The sequence below is a fragment of the Lissotriton helveticus genome, chromosome 7 (assembly GCF_964261635.1).
Source record: "Lissotriton helveticus chromosome 7, aLisHel1.1, whole genome shotgun sequence".
NCBI classification, from domain to species: Eukaryota; Metazoa; Chordata; class Amphibia; order Caudata; family Salamandridae; genus Lissotriton; species Lissotriton helveticus.
The window spans coordinates 1,792,861,042-1,792,881,903 of NC_136068.1; the positions used below are offsets into that span (position 1 = coordinate 1,792,861,042).

General features: G+C 48.2%; 1 protein-coding gene across 5 annotated transcripts in view; it reads left to right on the forward strand.

Moving 5' to 3' along the window:
- LOC144770772 (phospholipase A2 inhibitor gamma subunit B-like) overlaps positions 1–20,862 on the forward strand; it is a 686,557-nt gene that overhangs the window by 171,053 nt on the left and 494,642 nt on the right. For all 5 annotated transcript variants that reach the window (XR_013599011.1, XR_013599010.1, XM_078655520.1 and 2 more), the window contains exon 3: positions 17,678–17,797. Coding sequence is in view for 3 of the 5 variants with exons in the window: in XM_078655520.1 (XP_078511646.1) it covers positions 17,678–17,797 (120 nt within the window). In the remaining 2 variants the exon portion in view is untranslated. The remainder of the gene's footprint in view (positions 1–17,677; positions 17,798–20,862) is intronic.

Below are 20,862 nucleotides of genomic sequence, written 5' to 3' on the forward strand. Positions count from 1 at the left end.
GATGCGGGACAAAGTCTATGGAAGCTAGAATTCACAAAGTTAGTGTTCACGGGCGAACCCGACCTGGTAGGGAGAAAACGACAGTGGATCCTGACCCTTGGATAGTGAGGCTATGCTGGGACACCGGAGTGCCGAAGTTACCTAGCCCAGGGGCTGCAGCTGCATAGGTCTGAAAAGACGTCGGGGATCTCGTTGCCGGACCAGGAGCCTGGAAGGAAGAAGTTGCTGGCAGGCGACCAGTGAAGAAAAGTTCGATGGATCCAAGCCTGGATCAAGGAAGAAGAAAACCTGAAAGCAGAGGGGACCAAGTTCTTGAATCACTAGCCAGTGATTAAGTGGGCACCAGGATGGCACCGGGCGAAGTCACCGCAGTCAGGTGAGTGGGCGCTGCTGGGCTCTGCAGTCTCTCGGACCAGGAGGCGTTGTCGGCGACCAGGATGGAGGTGCGAGCTGTCCCACGATGGATGAAGTCGTTGGCGTCGAAGTTACCCAGGATTGGGCAACAAGCCTTGGCTAATTCAAGCCCACGCGGTGGACTCAAAATGGCGTCTTGAGTGGACCAGGAGGGTCCGGGGTGCTCCTCTTCTGGAAGGGAGCAAGGGCCAGTCTGGAGCAACCAGACCAGCAGCAGAAATGTCGTCGGGCGTCGTCAGGAAGGCCACAAGCCAGCGGGCTAGTAGCCAAACAACGCGGTGAGCAGCAAAAAGCAGAAGGGCCCCACGCAGATCGTGGAGATGCTGGGGGGCTGCTCTTCGGTGCTGGAGCTGCTCAGGGTGGGGGCTTCTCGGACCCCAAAGCACTCACCAGGAATTCACTCGGCGGGCTTGCTGGAAAGAAGTCGTGCAGTCTTGAAGATGGCCGGTCCCTCGAGGTCTCGTCACACCCACGAATCTCAGCGTGACTGATGATGCAGGTAGAGGTCAGAGGTGCCAGGGAAGCCGGTTCTCGTCGAGCTGGGCAGTCGGATTCCTGAGGAAGGACTTGCAGCAGACCGCAGTGTTCTTAGATGGTGCCTGCGGATGCAGGGTGACTACTCCTTAGTCACAAGGGAGAAATCTTAGGAAGAAGTCTTGAGTTCCTTTCGCAGAAAGTAGTTTCAGGATTCAAAGATGATCTGATTTGGAAGGGGGCCAGTTCCTACCTTTATCCTGTAAAAAGGGGCTGGCACGCGACTAAGTCCTGCCCTATGGGTGGGACTGGGAGGGGGGTGGTTACACCCACTTCCTTGGCGGGCTTTTCCCCAGCACAGGGTCTGGAGTGACCCTGGAACTGGTTCCAGCCAGCCTATGCACAGTGAGCACCGGGGTGCCACGTGCAGTCACCTTCCTCTAAAGCCCTGCCTACCTACAATACACAAAACCCTGTCTGGGACGGTGCTGGCACCGCCCCTGGCAGGAAACCCTTTGTCCTTATCTCCTGCTCTGGGAGGACTCCCAGCAGCAGGAGGGCAGACTTGTGTCTCGGTGGCAGCATCCATTTTGTGGATGCTAAGGCTCTGTCTGACTTTTAACCGGGTTATAGGTTACAGGCATGTCGTGTCCCTCTAGAAGGGTGGAATGCTAACCCCGTCGCCAGAATTGGCGAGGGGTTAGTATTCCAATTCGTATGACACCTTACTCGACATGTTTTGATAAAGCGATACCAGAGTTGGCACATAACCGCGAGGATTATAATGCACTTAAGAGTATATGGTATGCGATATCATGGAAACGGCTAAGGGATGGATCCCGAAAGCCGCAGACAGGCTCAGCTCATGCCAGAGCACCATCTCACACGATTCCAAGCACTCTGCCTTCAGGATTGTTAAGGCCTGCCATAGGAGTGACTGATAGGAGATCTGCGTGTCCATTTTAGGGTTAGATATAGGTATACTATATCTAAAGCAAAGGGTGATTACACCACCTTGCCCCAGCTGTCAAGCAGCCAGTTGTGTCAGATTTGGATGGCCAGCCAGGGGTGGCATAATACATGCTGCAGCCCCTGGTAGGCCCTGGGTACACCTATGCCCTGGGTACCTAAGGTACACTGTACAGGGACTGGTAAGGTGACTCAGTATCCAATTTAGATATGTACCTAAGGTACAAGGAATCCATTTTACAGAGAGAGCAGTAGGCCTGGGGTCCTGAATAGCAGGGCCCCAGGTCAACTAAGTCAGAAAACCAGCAAAACACCAGGCAAAAAGTTGGGGGCAACCATAGTCAGGGGTCAACCTTCCTACAGGGATCATCTTCCCGGTTCAGGACTCACTGTGACCTTTTTCCCCTCCTGGTTCTGGGACATTTGTCTCCTCTTGGTTCTGAGACATTTGTCACCTGGTTCTGGGGCCTTTTTTCCCCTCCCGGTCCTGGGACCTCCTTTGTCCTCTCCTGGTACTGGTTCTGAGACCTTGGTCCCCTTCAGGTTCTGGGGCCTTTGTCCCCTCCTGGTCCTGGGAACTCCTTGGTTCTCTCCCGGTCCTGGTTCCTGGTACTGGAACCTTTGTCCCCTTCTGGTTCTGGGATTTTTGTCCCTTCCATACTCTGATTCTGGGACCATCCATGTCTGGGCCCCTTGACCCTGTTCAAGATCTAGGACATTCATCCATGGTTCTGGTTCCTTAGGGACCTTTATCCGCATTTTGTCTCAGTCCTGGACTCTCAGTCTTAGTTCTGGAAACTTTGTCCCTTTTTTTTTTTTTTATAAGGTTCGGGGCTCTCTGTCACTGTTCTGATGGTTCTTCAACACTGTTCTAATGGCGGAAGTTTAGGACCAGTTTTGCGTTCTCTGTCATTTTACGCTGTGCCATTCCTGGGCTCTTGGACCCGCTTCAGGACTCACTGTCCGTGATACTCTGTGTCAATGCTTGGCTTTCTGGAATGGTAGCCTCTACATTTTTTTTTAATTGCTAGCTCTGTACTTACCAACGCTACAGATATTGAAGTATACATGAACATCAACCTGCACCAAGACTCCCTATTTCTCAGTCTGTGCGCTAGAAGAGACATGCCAACAAAGCGTTTTATGTTCTGCCTGGTGTAAGTCAGTTGCTTACTGACTTCACAGGAGGTTCTAATATACTAAACGTTTTAATAATTGCCACAAGACCAACCGAAAACGCGCGTTTCGTACCTTCAAGAATTGTCATGCTCTGACTCCTTTATACAACAGCTATAATAGCATACCACAGGTGTGCGCATCACTGTTGATGTGGCTGATGTGAAGCACAAATGCAAACGAGACGATGTAGCGACAACCGCTAATTGGAAATGCATTCAATAGCCGAGGAGACTCGTTGAGAAGAATCGGCGTGTGGTAACATAGCAACGCCGCAATACAAAAATAATGCACTTAAGATGGCTGCCTTACGTTGGACGTTGTGACTGCACGTTGTGGAGTGGCAGGCAAAGCGAGGCATGGAGAGCAGAAATAAAGACTTCTGGATGTTGCTCCTGGTCGGCGCCGCCTCCTAGCAACCGAATATCACAGCTTAGAGACACTGCCTAGCAACCAAGAAACATACGTGGAGCGTGCAGGTAGGAGAACTCGCACACTCAACAGTGAACACACAGTTGCACTGGATGAAGTCAGAGTAGTTTTTTAAGCCAAAATCTCCTTTTTTTCCGTATCTGTTCGGGAATCTACACAAATACCATTTGGTAGTAAGTAGAGTCGAATGTTGTGGGTTTCTTTAGGAAGTGTGGCTTCAAACTGTGGCTGCGATGAGGACAATTCGCAGAATTATCCAGTATTATGGGTGTCTTTCATAGATTCACATGCCTGAATCATTCCCCGTCGTCGAGATGGGAGTCCCCGGTACATAGAAAAGTAATGTCCTATAGATATACATGGAGAAAAGTAGGCCTAAGGGCCTTGCCTTAGTAGCCTATCTATGTCCTTTTGTAAAAAGGACCAAACTCCAGAAGGTAGCCAATCAGCTACCACCTCCCTCTAGAACCTTCCTGTCAGGAGCCTCAGTCTCTCAGATTTTCTACCGCACGTTGTGCTAGGGAGTCAGGGAGTCTCCACCTGAGTTCTCCTCAGGTTTCCTAGTTTTAACTACTTTCCACACAGAATTTGGATATTTTCTTCAAAAAACAACAATGGCTGATCAGCAGAAGAAAGGTCTATTCAGAGCCTGTTCATCTTGCGGTAAGAAGAGACTGCACGTCGATGACAAGCATGAAACTTGCCTCTACTGTCTTTATCCTGATCATTCTCCTAAAGAATGTAGAATTTGTAGAACATTCTCTACAAAAACACTTAAAGACAGGGAAGGAAGACTTCTCCTCTGGTTGAACAGACTCAAAACTAGAGATGATGTGCTGTTTTCAGAGGACGGTGAGATGGCTTCAGTTTTCTCAAAACTATCCTTCCCCTAGCCCTACAGACGTCCCTCCTAAAAAGACTGCCACAAAGTCTTCTGAGGTAAAATCTGTCACGTCTGACAAGGAGGTTCCTGCCTTCAGGAAGCCAACACAGTCATCGACGACGAGTTCGTCGACGATTTCTTCAGTGCTGAGAAAAACCGTCTCCACAGTCTATGTCTCCACATCGACGACGACGGTGTCGACGACGATGGCGTCATCGGCCTCTTCATCGACGACGACGACCACTCAATCGTCGACGGTGGGTAAGCCAGTGTCGTCGATTATTCTTATAAAAAAGCAATCGACGTTGCTTAAGGTTCCGTCGACGGCATCGTCGACGACGACACCGTCGACGACAAAACAAAAACCGTCGACGCCTGCACCGACAACAAAGACGCCGTCGACATCTGGCGTACCGTCGACGAAGACATCGACGACGGAAAAGACATCGTCGACGACAAAGACACCGTCGTCGACCGCACCGTCGTCGACCGCACCGTCGTCGACGAAAGCCCCGTCGATGAGCGCACCGTCGACGACGAAGACACCGTCGACGAGCACACCGTCAACGAAGGGACTGGCGACGAAGGGACCGCCGAGGACGAAGGGTCCGTCGACGACCTCACCATCGTCAATCGAAATACAGTCGACGTCGGCACCGTCTACGACACCGACGACGACGGCATCGTCGACGCCATGGAAAAAATCGGATTTGATTCCGCCAAAAAAGAGTAATAAAAATCCTATTACACCAGATCTAACCTCTCCAAGCAGGGTACAGAGATTACCTCCATCTTGTCTTCTACAGGATGATGAATCAGACGATGACCAGTATGGTCAAGCTACTAGTCCTTCAGATCTCATTGTAAAGTGCCAAAGCACAGATGAAGATGGAGATGATGTCGTTTTTACGGAGGGGACTGTACATGCACAAGTCCAGTCACAGGTCATTCCTCTGGTCTGCCTTCCAGTATCTATAGTCACAGATCTACAGTTCTTGATCCAAGACTACAAGAAACGATTTCCTGATTCACCAGCGGCCCCTTCGACGGAGAAAACTCCAGCATCGTCTAGGCCGCACACATCTCCAAAGACAAGACCATCACCTTTGGAAATCCATCAAGAGAAAGAAACAGTTCATCATATCCAGTCCTCTGACGACGAGGTCGAGGAACCAGAAGAAGGGGAGGTACGGGACGACCTGTCCAATCACAGAGATGATGAAGATTACATCGCTCCTTCCCCAGCCACACCTGAACCCAATACTTCGGAATCCCCGCCAGCGGACATTGGCGGATTCACCAATTTAGTGGAGAGAGCAGCCACGAGATTCCACATGACTATGGAATCACATGAAACAGACTGTTTCCTAAATGATTTTAAAGACCAGATCAAAAAGACAACCAGATCAATTCCCATAATTGATCACATATGGGAACAAGGTCAACAATTGATGCAAACACCAGCCTCTGTCTCCATAGTGGTGCCCAGACTGGATAAGAAGTATAAGGCACCAACAACAGCACCGACCTGCCTTAATGGACATCCCAAGCCAGATTCTGTAGTCACCCAGGCAGCTCAAAAGAACTCTAGGAATCCGTCATCTCCACTGTCAGCACCACCAGACAAGGAGGGCAGGAAACTAGACGGCATTGGTCAACGTTTTTCAACCACGTCAGCCATGACCATCAAAGTAGCTAACGCCATTGCGCTACTAGGGCGATACAACAGACAATTGTGGGAAGACATTGTCCCATACCTGACAGAAATACCTGAAGACTTAAAGGAGGAAGTACAATCACTCCTAAAGGAGGGACAAACGTCAGCATCAGAACTTATTGATTGTGCTGTAGATGTCGCAATGACAGGCTTCAGACAGCTGGCAGGTGCCGCAATCTTGCGAAGACAAGGGTGGCTCAAAGCAACATCCTTCCGCCAAGAAGTCCAAACTAAGGTCCTAGACAAGCCCTATGACGGACAACACCTATTTGGTCAGAAAATAGACGAGGCCTTACAAACAATCAAGAAAGATACAGACACGGCTCGAGCTCTTGGCACGTTGCAGTTCAAAAACCAGTCCTTTCGAGGGAACAGGGGTAGAGGTCAGCCCTCTTACAGAGGATCATACCAAGGAAAATCCTCATATTCCTATAATCAAGGCCGATCACAATACCAGCAACGGCAACAGCAGCAAGGTCGCCAGACCTCTTACGGGAGATCAAACTTCAGGGGAAAAAAAATCAGAGGAAACCAGCTGGCGGACGCCAATGACCGTTTCCAACAGCCAGTCCCTCCACCATCTCGTTCTTTCAAAATTGGAGGAAAACTAACACACTTCCTCTACAATTGGAGATCAATAACAACGGATCGGTGGGTTCTCCAATTAATCCAATATGGACACTCATTGGAATTCAGTTCAATCCCCCCGATAACTCCTCCTTGCAAGATTCAACACAGACATCTAAGATTACTCCTTCAAGAAATCTCTTCAATGTTGCAGAAAGGAGCAATAGAGCGAGTACCATCAGCTCAAAAAGGAAAGGGATTCTATTCCCGCTTCTTTCTAATACAACAGAAAAGGAAGAAATGAAGGCCCATAATAGATCTCAGGTCACTCAATACATTCTTGAAGAGCCAATCGTTTCGGATGGTGAACATTCAGGAGATATTGGGCTCTCTAGAGGAAGGAGACTTTATGACGTCTTTAGATCTACAAGACGCATATTACCACATCCCAATACACAAGCGCCACAAAAAATTCCTAAGATTCGCAGTAGCAGGTCAGCACTACCAATTTTGTGCACTCCCATTCGGCCTCAAATCGGCACCTCGAATTTTCACAAAGTGCCTCTCTCCTGTGGCAGCTTTCCTACGACAGCAGGGACACCAAATCTTCCCCTACCTGGACGACTGGCTGGTGAAAGCACCATCTATGGCAGGGGCAGCGATGTCTTCCAACGCCTGTCTCAATATTTTCAAAAAACTGGGACTGACGCTCAATCACGAGAAGTCAACCTTACATCCCTCCACAGTTCTAACATTTCTAGGGGCAAACTTAAATAAGACATCTTCAAAAGCATTCCCATCTCAAGAGAGGAAACACACACTGATTACTCTGGCCACCGCAGTGACTTCGAAGAACACCATCCGGGTCCGTACTCCACCCGAATCTGAAATCTCTCAGATTGTCGGCATGGCTCCTGAGTACCGAGAGTTCTACCAACTAAACATTCCGCAGGAGTGCAAGGACGTCCTAGCGAAGGCAAGAGCAGACAGCACAAACAAGACTTATTCCTTAAAATGGAAACGCTTTTGCATTTGGTGTATGGACAAAGATCTCCATCCCTTTCAGGTTACTCCGGAGCAACTACTACCATATCTATTACACCTGGCACAATCGGGACTTGCCCATGCCTCTATCAGAGTTCATTTGGCAGCAATCTCCCGCTTTACAAGAACTTCAAAAGGACCCTCTCTCTGGTCCCACAGATTAATAAAGCAATTCCTTAAAGGGCTCTACAGATCCTTTCCTCGGCCACGCAGAGTTCCACCAACATGGCATCTTAATGTGGTAATCATCCAATTGATGAAACACCCGTTTGAGCCCATTCATAGGGCTGATATCAAATACGTTTCATGGAAGACAGCCCTACTTTTGGCTCTGACCTCAGCGAGACGGGTCAGCGAGCTACAAGCTCTTTCCATACAAGATCCCTTCATGCAGTTCAAGGAAGATAGAGTGATTTTAAGAACTAATCCTCGCTTTATTCCTAAGGTCCCCTCGGACTTCCATTTAAATGAACCACTAGTCCTCCGATCATTCTTCCCAAATCCTAGTACTGCAGCTGAAAGATCCCTTCACTCTTTGGACCTAAAGAGGTGTCTTAAGTTTTACCTTGATAAAACAAAACATTTCAGGAAAACGAATCAGCTTTTCATCGCTTTCAGCAGACCAAGGAAAGGCATGCCACTTTCCAAACAAAGCATTTCACGATGGATATCCTCTGCAATTACATTTTGCCATGACAAAGCCGGAGGACCATTACAATCCAAAGTCTGAGCTCATTCTACAAGAGCTGTGTCCACATCGGCGGCACTATTCGCTGGGGTGCCAATTTTGGACATTTGCAGGGCAGCGACCTGAAAATCGCCCACACCTTTACCAGGCACTACTGCCTGGATACGGAACTGATGCAGGATGCGGCTGTGGGCCAGGCTGTACTTCCCCATCTATTCCAGTAAGATGAGCCTTCCTCCTTCCCACCATCCTTTACTGGCATGCACATTTATTTACTTTATTCTTTTTACTTGTTGATGGCAAATAGTTGCATGATATGTATTATCTCAGACTGCTTATACTGTTCCATCACAAATGTGCATAATGTATTGCTTGCTACTCTGATTCAGGCATGTGAATCTATGAAAGACACCCATAATACTGGATAAGAAATGCGTTACTTACCGGTAACTGCAGTTATCCAGTATTGGTGTCTTTCATAGATTCACATGCAACCCTCCCGCCTCCCCAGGAAGGTCTCATCTCTCTCTCTATCATATATTATGCCTACCTAGCTTGGTGCGTACGAAAATCTGAGAGACTGAGGCTCCTGACAGGAAGGTTCTAGAGGGGGGTGGTAGCTGTTTGGCTACCTTCTGGAGTTTGGTCCTTTTTACAAAAGGACATAGATAGGCTACTAAGGCAAGGCCCTTAGGCCTACTTTTCTCTATGTATGTCTATGTACCGGGGACTCCCATCTCGACGACGGGGAATGATTCAGGCATGTGAATCTATGAAAGACACCAATACTGGATAACTGCAGTTACAGGTAAGTAACGCATTTCTTCTCTGATGTCGGGAGTGCTTCTAAAGAGTTGTGTGGTCAAACTGTTGCGCTCCATTAAATAACGCCGGGGCCCGAACCATGCGCCCGATCAGCACTTTTCAAGTGCAAATCCTCAGAGAACATAACCGCTTCATTCGTGGATCTTACCTTTTCTGTCGCACATCAATTTAAATGACACTGAGGCTGGTACTTGATGTGAAGGATACTTGGGAGTGGTTTCTTCTTGTTTTTTCAGTTACTCGTTTCCTAGGCAGCAAATAGGTGGATAGATGGGGGTTCTTGCTGTGAGGCACTGCCAGAGATAAGTAATTTACTCACAGTTGGAGGATTTCTTGTTTTCTTTTGTTAGTTTTCCCTCATTTTTCAGGTTTTTTCCTTCTTGTGGCCACGTTGCTGGCAGCAGATGGAGGAGCTGCCTTGGGTTCTTAGTGCGAGGTGCTGCTCAAAGCTGTACCTCACCAGCTGACCAGATCATCAACTGACAAGAATAGAACACTCGGTACAAGTTAGAACACACATAGGTATTCTGTGAGGCTGAGGAAGTAAGAACACAAAGGAAGGGCTAACGACCACTGTCAGCCATGTTACATGAATAACTGATTTACAACAGGAAACCTACCAACCCCACACATTTCTGAAAACTAGACACCCTGGGGATTCTAGGGAGGTATGGTTTGCGTGGATCTCCAACATTTACTTACCCAGAATCCCCTGCAAACTTCAAAGTTAGCTTAAAAATCACTTTTTCCACACATTGTTGTGGCATCACCGGGATGACACAAATGTAATACCACCCAGCGTTCCCCCGGGTGTCCCGATAAAAATGGTGCCATACTCGTGTTGAAAGCTCTAGTACCCGCGACAGGAAAGGGCCTAAAACGTATTGAGGCAACATCAAAATTGCCTATCTCAAAATCACCTGGTTTTGCAAGGGGGGTCCCCTGAGTTCTTCGCCCCGTGCTCGGCGGCCATCTAGGGAAACCTACCAAACCCACACATTTCTGAAAACTAGACACCCAGGGAGGTATGGCTTTCGTGGATCTCCCAATGTTTCCTTACCCAGTATACCCTGCAAACATCAAATTTAGCCGAAAAAAAATCACTTTTTTCACACATGTTTGTGTGGGAAAGTTGTGGCGTCACTGGGCTGACACAAATTTCCTAATTTCCTACTGCCCCCATCTGACAGGGGGCAGAAAGACTGTTGTTTTTGTAGGGGGTGGCGGCATGCCCGTTTTGGGCAGCCCCCCCCTTATTTTTATATACTAAAAATCCCTGGTGTCTAGTTGGCTTTCTGCCCTCCAGGGGTCGCAAAAAGACTAAGTTGTGCCAAATTTAATTGGGGGGAGCAAAGGCCCTTGCCCAAGGGGCCGCTCCTCCCTCCCTGGTGTCTAGCTGGTGAATCCCTGCTTGAGGATCGCCCTCCTGGGGTGATCTCCAAGCAGGGATCCACTGGAGATTCTCTCCTTTCCAAAGATACCTCTCTCGTCTTTCTACGTGCTTAGGGGGCTAAGCATGTAGGACGTGAAATTGAAATGAGCCTCCTGGCTCATTTCAGTTTTGGTTTCACTGAAATTATGTCAACGCACAGTGCGCGAGGATCGTCATTTCAGGAAAACCAGGGGGGCCTTGTGAGCTGGGGAAGCACTTACCCAGCTCCCGAGGCTCTTAGGGTGTAAAGGGAATCCCTCTGGTGCCCACACCAGAGGGATTTCCGGGGCCATTGGTCATGATGGCCGTGAGCCGTCATGAGCACAAGCCCACTGTGTCTCATGACGGCTCTCGACCGCAATGAGCACCGAAGGGGTTAAGCTTTAATACTAGGTTTCAGTTTTTTTGGCCTGACAGTTATGACTGACAGCAGCATATAGATTCACTAAAAAAGAGAACTGAATGTTCGAGGCATGTGGGCTGCTGAATTCATATCTATAGCATAGATCGCCGCCTAGTGTTGGGTCCGGATGATTGCACATTATTGTCCTGGAAGAGTCTTCGAAGTATCACGAGATAGGTGGCTCCTCCCCTGGACTACAGTGCGCATGGGCATCGACACCATCCCCTGATTGTTTTTTTCCGCCATTGGGTTGGGATGCATATTTGATCTCTCAAGATCGGAATCGATAAAAACTTTCCTTTAGGCCCGAAGGCCTTTTCCGTTACCGTCGGTATTGTCTTGCGTTCGGTGCCCAGCTCTGTTCCGGCTCAGTTACCGAGTCGGACTTCCAGAGGAGTCGCGTGGCTCTTCGGTGCTCGAGGCCCAGTCGACGCAACAAGACTTTCAACGACACATCATGGAACGGAGCCGTTCAAGAAATGTCCCGTGTGCGGATCGAAGTATCCCCACATCGACGTCCACCCGGTGTGCAACAAGTGCCTGTCACCCGATCACGATGAAGCCAACTGTATGACTTGTTCCCGTTTTCGCTCGAAGAAGACGATTCGACTTCGGCGCGTGGCACGCCAGGAGGCCCGGCAGACGGCCCCGACACTGGTGGACATTTTCGAGGGGGAAGAAGCGGACCAGCAAGAACTTCGAGAGCCGCTTTCTACTCCGGCAGAGGAGATCGACTACAACTACGACACAGACGTCGAAGTCATCCATGCAGAAGAAGTCGTCGACGAGGTAGGAGACGACAATGAGGCCTATGGGGCCACGGAAGATAGCTCAGGTGAAGAGTTATGCCCCAATCTAACAATCACTACGGCTCAGGTCGAGGGATCGCCACATGGCCTTACCCAAGACCTTACACCTCGATCCACGGTCTCGCCTACGGGCCTGACTACGGACACTTCTGCGGAGCCGCCATTGGTGAAATCAAAACCGAAAGTGAAAGCTTCGGTCTCGACAAAACCGAAAGTGATAGAGACGCTGTCGAAACAGAAGACGTCTGTCGCTCCGGTCGCCTCCTCGTCTTCCGACATGTCAGGGCAGCCGAAGCCGTAGAAGGTTGTCGATCCGGTTAAGTCGCTCAAGGGCGTCGAACTGAAGTCGCTCAAGGGCATCGAACTGAAGTCGCTCAAAGGCGTCGAGCCGAAGTCGCTCAAGGGCGTCGAGCCCAAACCGCTCAAGGGCGTCAAGCCGAAGACTGGGGCACCAAGACCAATTGTCAAGGCCGCCGACCCGAAACCGTCGGCGCCGAAGGCCGTCGTCACAGACGGAGGACACGGCGCTCCAACAGCGGCAGTTCCTGCACCTCGACCGGAGAAGGCCAAAAGTTCTGTGCTCGAGTCTGCACATGCTGGTAGACTGAAAACGCCTGTCGGGTTGGCGAAACCGTCCGCCTCCTTCACAAAGCAGGTGTCGGACTCCTTGCAACTCATCAGGAACAAGGCTTCCGCGGTCGATCCGAAGGATACTTCCACCCCGAAGCCATCTGCCAAGACGCCAAAATCCTCGGCGCAAATCCAGTTCACGCTGCCGCCGAAAGAGGCGCCGAAGGCGTTCGCACCCAGGACGGTCGACGACGCGCCCATGAAGGTGTCCACGGGGTCGAGGCCTCCACAGCCAGTGGTGAGCTTGAAGCATCGACAACCCCAAATGGAGGAGCAGTCGGAACAATTTATCGACGCTGACACCGGTAAACTTTCACTCTACAGGAGAAAGATCACGCCGGCACAGCCTATGGAGTCCTACATCATTCCCTTGAAATGCAAAAAGCCTACTACGGATTCCCCAGTTCTGGTGGAGCCAATTGATCCACGGCCTCGGACCATTGCTTCACCTTCACCCACTTATTCAGATGTGGAGGCTGGGGAGGGGGATGATGAGGAGTACAACTTCCCTGCCAACACTGATCCTGAGGATCACCAGGACTCATGGGCAGATGCAGGGAACCCTGAGGATCCGCACACTGCCCAGGACACTCAAGTGTACAATGTCAAAACCTCCCCTACCGAGGATTTTGCGGCATTCAATGCTCTCAATGAGAGGGCGGCTAAAAATCATGACGTCCAGCTGCATGCTGACCCTGTTGAGGTGGACTTCCTGTTTGATACCTTTTCCACCTCTGAAAAGACTGTCAAGACTCTGCCAATGCTAAAGGGGGTTCTGAAACATGCTGCAGACATTTTTAAGGAACCCACACGTGCCAGGGTTATAAACCCCAGGATTGAGAAAAAGTATAAGCCGGCACCTGGCGACCCTACCTACATCAAGGGACAGTTGCCGTTGGACTCTTTGGTTGTTTCTAATGCCCGGAAGAGGGCAAATTCTCAAACTACTGGTGATGCTCCTCCCCCTGACAAGGAATCGAAAGTGCTAGAAGCATCAGGGAAGAGGGTGGCGGCTCAAGCGGCCAATATCTGGCGTATTTCAAACACTCAGGCACTCCTGGCCAGATATGACAGGGCACACTATGATACACTTGAGACCCTGTTACAGCACTTGCCCGATGAGTATAAAGAGGCAGCGTAGATGCTCATTCAGGAATGGAAGCTCATCTCGAATGCTTCTATTAAATGTGCACTGGACGCAGTAGACAACGCGGCCAGGGCAATTAACACAAGTGTGATGCTGAGGCGTCAGGCCTGGCTCAGAATCTCCGGGTTCAAACCGGAGATACAAACCACCATACTCAATCAGCCTGTAAACCCTGATCACTTATTTGGACCGGAGGTGGATACCACCCTGTAAAAAATAAAGAAAGACACCGAGACTGCAAAGTCCAAGGGGGCTCTCCAGTCCCAACAGTTATGGGGTAGTACTTTTCGTCGCTCAGGCAATAGAGGTGTTTCCAGAGGCCAGATGTCCCAGCAAACACAGTACACTAAAAGTGGGGCGCAGACCTCTTACAACAAGCAGAATAGAGGCGGCTATCGTGGCAACAGCACCAAGGGCAGAGGTCGTGGAAACAACAACTCCAGAGCCTCCGCCACCAACAAACAGTGACGCCTTGTCACTGCCCCCCGACCATACAACACCTGTCAGGGGGAGACTCCAGCAGTTCCTGCCAGTCTGGAAATCCATCACCACAGACAGGTGGGTCAGAAAACTTATCCAGTACGGTTAGTGCCTGGAGTTAACGTCCACTCCACCCAACATCCCACCAAGGCACCGTCCTATGTCAACAGAGCATTTGCACTTATTGCAGCAAGAGGTGCTTGTCATGCTGCAAAAAGGGGCAATAGAGCTGGTGCCGGTGGAGGAAAGAGGATCAGGAGTGTACTCCCTGTACTTCCTAATCCCGAAAAAGGACGGGTCCCTCAGACCCATTCTGGATCTCAGGACCCTCAACCAGTACATTCTCTCAGAACACTTTCACATGCTCACGCTGCAGCAGGTTCTTCCGTTGCTCAATCACGGAGATTTCCTCGCAACATTAGATCTCAAGGATGCATATTTTCACATTCCTCTACATCCATCACACAGAAAATACCTCAGATTCACCATTCAGAATCAGCATTATCAATTCAAGGTCCTCCCTTTCGGAGTGACCACGGCGCTCAGGGTGTTCACGAAATGCCTGGCGACAGTGGCAGCGCACCTCAGGAGAGACAAAACGTTCATGTCTTCCTTTATCTGGACGACTGGCTTGTCCAAGCAAAGTCAGCCCAGCAGTGCGCCGCCAACATGTCCCACACCATTCACCTTCTTCACAATCTGCGATTCTCACTCAATTATCCAAAGTCGCACCTTCAGCCAGCCCAGGTGCGGCAGTATCTGGGCGCGACGATAAATACTCTGGCAGCCACGGCTCAGCCAAATTCTGTGAGGATCGACAGCATTCAGTCGCTGATCCAGAAGTTCAGACCACAACACTCGCTTCCGGTACGAGTGTTCATGCAGTTGATAGGCATGATGGCCTCCTGCATTTTCATAGTCCCGCACGCGAGATTACATATGCGACTGCTTCAAGAGTGCTTGGCGCACCAGTGGACTCAGGCTCATGGACAGTTGAAAGACCTAGTGTTGGTGGCCGGTCGGGCATACAACTCTCTGCATTGGTGGAATCCACACAACCTTTGCAAGGGCCGACCGTTCCAGAAGCCTGTGCCACAGATTATCATGACAACAGACGCATCTCTCCAGGGATGGGGAGCTCATGTACTCCACTACACGGTGCAGGGACTATGGACAACGCAGCAACAGAAGATGCACATCAACTACCTAGAACTGATGGCAATCTTCATGGCAATGAAGGCATTCAAGGTACATCTGTGCAACAAAGTTGTGTTGATCCGGACGGACAACATGACAGCCATGTACTATATTCAAAAGCAGGGAGGTACACACTCTCCACAGTTGTCTCATCTGGCTCAGAGCATGTGGAAGTGGGCCATTCAGAGGAACAACTTCCTCATGGAACACCTCCCGGGCAAGGACAATCAGATGGCGGATCTGCTCAGCAGGTACAGCCACCAAATGCACGAGTGGGAGATACATCCATCAGTACTCCGCCCGTACTTCCAGCAGTGGGGTCATCCAGAGATAGACCTGTTCGCCACAAGGGAAAACGCAAAATGCCAAAGCTATGCCGCCAGGTTCCCTCACCCACAGTTGCAGGGCAATGCGATATGGATGAACTGGTCAGGCAGATTTGCGTACGCTTTCCCCCCAGCACCTCTCATACCGCTGGTGGCACGAAAGCTAAAGCAACACTCGATGACACTCATCCTGGTTGCTCCAACGTGGGCACGCCAACCATGGTACACCACGTTTCTAGAACTCTCCGTGGTACCGCATCAAAGGCTGCACCTCACACCCAGACTTTTGACGCAGAGCCATGGCGACATTCAGCACCCAGATAAGCAACAGCTCAACCTGGCGATCTGGCTCCTGAGGTCTTAGAATTTGGCTACCTCAACTTACCTCCCGACTGCATGGATATCATACGGGAGGCAAGAAAGCCCACCACCAGAGCATGCTATGCAGCCAAATGGAAGCGGTTTGTCATTTACTGTGCAGAACACATCAACCCGCTTGATGCATCTACTTACAACATAATTTGTTATTCGTTACATCTTTACAAATGAAATCTGGCGTACGCTTCCATTCGGATACACTTATCTGCCATAGCGGCTTATCTCCAAAACAGGCAGCATCTCTCAGTTTTCAGAGTGCCTGCCATTAAAGCCTTTCTAGAAGGACTGAAACGGGTCATTCCTCCCAGAACCCCGCCAGCTCCTGTATGGAACCTTAATGTGGTCCTCACCAGACTGATGGGTCCACCCTTTGAGCCTCTACATTCATGCGAGATTCAGTTCTTGACATGGAAAGTGGCTTTCCTGATAGCCATTACGTCAGTGCGACGTGTTAGTGAGCTCCAGGCGCTCACCGTACAAGAGCCATGCATACAGGTTCACTCCAACAGGGTGGTGCTGCGCACTAACCCTAAATTTCTTCCTAAAGTGGTTTCACAGTTCCATGTCAATCAGACTATTGAACTGCCTGTGTTCTTTCAAAATCCAGAGACAGTTGCTGAAAGAATGCTCCACACTCGTGACGTTAAACGAGCTTTAATGTACTACATTGATAGGACCAAAGATTTTAGGAAGACTAAACAACTCTTTGTTGCCTTTTCTGCCCAACACAAAGGCAACCCCATTTCCAAAGCAGGTATAGCCAGGTGGATCGTTAAGTGTATTCAAATCTGCTATCAAAAGGCTAAGCGCACTTTAACGATCCCCCCAAGAGCCCACTCCACCCGCAAGTTGGGGGCCTCCATGGCTTTCCTTGGTAATATCCCTTTGGAAGACATTTGTAGAGCAGCCACATGGTCTACACCACACACATTTACTAAACATTACTGTGTAGATGTGCACTCCAAGCAGCAAGCAGCTGTTGGGCAGGCTGTTCTAAAGACACTTTTTCAAATGTCTGCAGCTGGCACAGGCGGCCGCCGATAATGGAGGGACTGCTATATATTCTATGCTATAGATATGAATTCGGCAGCCCACATGCCTCGAACTGAATATGCTACTTACCAGTATGCATCTGTTCTTGGCATGTAGGGCTGCTGACATTCATATCGCCCACCCTCCTCCCCGGCGCCTGTAGCGGCTGCAGAATTTACACTTACTCTTAGCATGGCCATCGCTCACACTGTTACACTCCATCTTCGCCACAATGGCTAAAAACAATCTGGGGATGGAGTCGATGCCCATGCGCACTGTAGTCCAGGGGAGGAGCCACCTATCTCGTGATACTTCGAAGACTCTTCCAGGACAACAATGTGCAATCATCCGGACCCAACACTAGGCGGCGATCTATGCTATAGATATGAATGTCAGCAGCCCTACATGCCAAGAACAGATGCATACTGGTAAGTAGCATATTCATTATGTTTGTATCCAAATTTGAAAATAAATACAGACAGGAAAATAAATCGTTTTCGGTCTGTATTTATCTGTAAAAATCTGTTAAAACTGAGAACAGGGGGCCTTATTTATGACCCACACGCTGTGTAAAACTATTCTAGATACAGTACCTCTGTGTTATTCTTTTTAGGTGCAAAGTAGTGACAGAAGGTGTCTCCATCTTTTCTTTAGGCAATGCCATCTTGTGTGTGAGGTGCATCAGCACTGAAGAACAATCCTGTAGTAGGGAACCCGAGGCCTGCCCTTCTGGGTATAATGTCTGTCTCACGAAAATTGTTCAGCTGACAATAGGTAAGTTATCTTTACATTAAAGAGCTCCACAGCATTGCATCATTGTACCACCAAAAACAATATAATTGTGAGGAAGACCCCCTGCTATTCATCAGGGGGCCAGTTTTTGAGGTCTCACTACATAAAGCGCCATACGTCTGTTACTGACAGCATTGTATGCAGTGCTCCACAGGGCCAATCCTTGCTCAGGATATGTTGGCTTTCATGTCAATCTCAGGTTGCTTTCTCCTATTTATGGTTTTTCGCAATGTTTTGTGTCTGACCTTGAAACAAATTCATCCTTTATCATACCCTTATCGCTGCATGTTATTTTAAACAAAATTCATGCCTTGGTTTCTTTTGGTATAGCGCCAGACTGCGCTTGAGTCAAACAAATCTGAGTGGATTGAGGGGCGTTTGTGTTAAAGTTATGCTTCATAGCTCCCTTCTGTGGTGTTCTGCTCTTGGGTAGCAGTATAAGCAATACATTATTGCGAAAGGTTTCGATGCTAGAGAGTGTATGTGGCATTTACTTTTTGTATTTTGAAAGCCTTTTTGGTTGTAGTAAAGAAAAGATTGATTCATGCTGCAATTTCTTTACTTCTCTGCACACAGCGACATTGGCTAAAAGATAATGTCAACTTGTTTACCACTGATAGATAAAGATAGATAAAGAAATTTGTCAGCGGGTTGACAAGAAAAATTCAGTGTAGATGGCCTTAAACCTCTAGAGAGTGTCCTGCCAGTTTTTACACTTGCTATTTTACACCTTCGCATTGGTAATCAATGTACTTTAGTCTCTTTGGTCAGTTCTATGCTTCAGCTCAGCCACTTGTCACTTTCTGACCTTGTGCAAATCAAAGAAAACTGTCAGAGGAGCTGGCTTGGAAAATAATAGAAGTTGTTAATGCGCAATACACATGTCTAGTGGTTCAAACATGGTGCAGAGGTAATGCATTTAAAAAACCCTTTTTTATTTTTTTATACATGAAAGAAATTTATGGTGTTACGACCCAAAATCTAAAAACAAACATTTGCAATTCAATAGGTCTCGCAAGTTAGAACGATTGACGTTTTAAATGACAATGCATTTTCCCAATGTGTTTTATTGTTATTGTTTTTAGTTTGGAGTGGAGTGGATGTATGAGGTATGGAGTGGAATTATGTGGGATGGATTGGAATTGTGTGGGGTGGAAGTGTGTGGTGCGGAGTGTATTTGTGTAGTGGACTTATGGGGCATGATGGTTAGATAGGGGTGAGATCTGCATAGAATAGATATTAAGGAAGATAGAGAGGGATAATAGTTTGTGTACGAAATGGTGAATGAACTCTAGTTAGAGGAGCTAAACGAGTAAGTGAGAAACAAGTGGACGGCAGGCCAGAGATGCATAAAGAGGGAGTGCTTGTGTATGCAGAAGACACGCTAGAAGTGGATGAGAATGTGCGTTTGAGTGACAGCTCTTTGAAAAGGCATGGGCAAGAAACCGTGCTCGAAACGAACCACATGAGAGGGATGGGAGAGAGTATGAGAGAGGATCAAGTGGGAGGGGCACTCAAGGGAGAGGCAAGAGGGGGATGAGTGGGCACCCCGAGGAGGTTTGAAACTGTAGCATGTGTGATCAGGCAGTATAGAGAGAAGATAGGGATGTGAGAGATATGTGAGGTGGCAGGGGGATTGCGAGATGCAAAGGTGTAGTGGGAATGTGTGGGAGAGATGAGAGGGGCAGTGGGTGTGTGGGGCTTAGATAAAAGGGTCAGTGGAAGTGCGTTGGAGAGAAGGGCTGGATTTCAATTGTTTGTTATGGGATTGTGTGGTGTGGAATTGTGTGGTGTGGTGTTGTGAAGTGGAAATATGTGGCATGGTGTGCTAGTGAGTTATGAGGATAGTAATGAAATAGTATTAGGTGTACTGGAAGTGTGCCTGGATTGTGTGGATTGAATTTTGTGTTGTGGAGTGGCATGTTGTCAAGATGAATCATGTAATAATTTGCTTCATGTTGTGGGAATATGTGGTAAGGTTTGGAGGTATGTGGTATGGTGTGGAATTGTGTTGAGTATTTGAAATATGTTGATTTGAATTGTGTGGCATGGAACTGTGGGTGTAGACCTAAGGTATATTTTGGGGAAAATAAGTGGCATGGTATGGAGTGCATTTTTATGTCTTTCTGCTATGGTGTAGAGTGCATTCATGTGTTGTGTATTTATATTATATTGAGTAGAGTGTAAATATGTGGGTTGTAATTATGTGGCACTGAGTGGTTTTATGTGGAGTGTAATTATGTTGTGTGGTTCAAAATTGTTTGGTATTGAATTGTGTGGTTTTTAAATTATGTGGCATGGTTTGGAGTAGTATTATGTAGCATTGTGTGGAGTAGTATTATATGGTGTGGAATTATGTGGCATGTTGCAAAGTTTAACTTATTTCGTAGAGTGTAATTATGTGTTTTTGAAGTGAGTCGACAAGTGTGCAGCGTAAATATTTGGTTTGAAATGTACGATTCGAGTACAATCATGTGTAGTGGGATTTCCTGGAGTTGAATTGTGTTATATGGACTGCAATTATATGGTTTGGAGCGGAGTGGAATTATGTAGCAAAGTGGTATGATGACAAGTGGAATTGTGTGTCATGGTGTAGAGTTGAAATATGTGGTCTTTTTTTCTTAATTGGTTTTATTAACTACACACAGTGCTTGGACGGGCATTCAAGCTAGCGCTGTACAATAATAAGAATACATTAGGTACAACTGAATGAACCTATCAAACTAGCAAATGCCACCACACGAAACTGGTGTTTTGCTGGAACAGCACCAGTGGTCCACACTTTATGAAGAATGTGTGGATGATCATATATGCATAATGTTGGTTTTGAATTCTGTCTGTTAAGAATGTATCTGTTCAAAAATTGGAATTCGGTGAAATGAACAGTATGGGTTTACACTGTAAACACTTACATTCAATTGAGTACCAGAACAATAGACTCCAAGTAGTGTTATCTGAAAGTCTGTCATGTCCTTGCATCTTTAACGCCACTTACAGAGGCCAAATGTACTGTAAATCAGAAAGCATGGTCAAAATTGATGTAGACT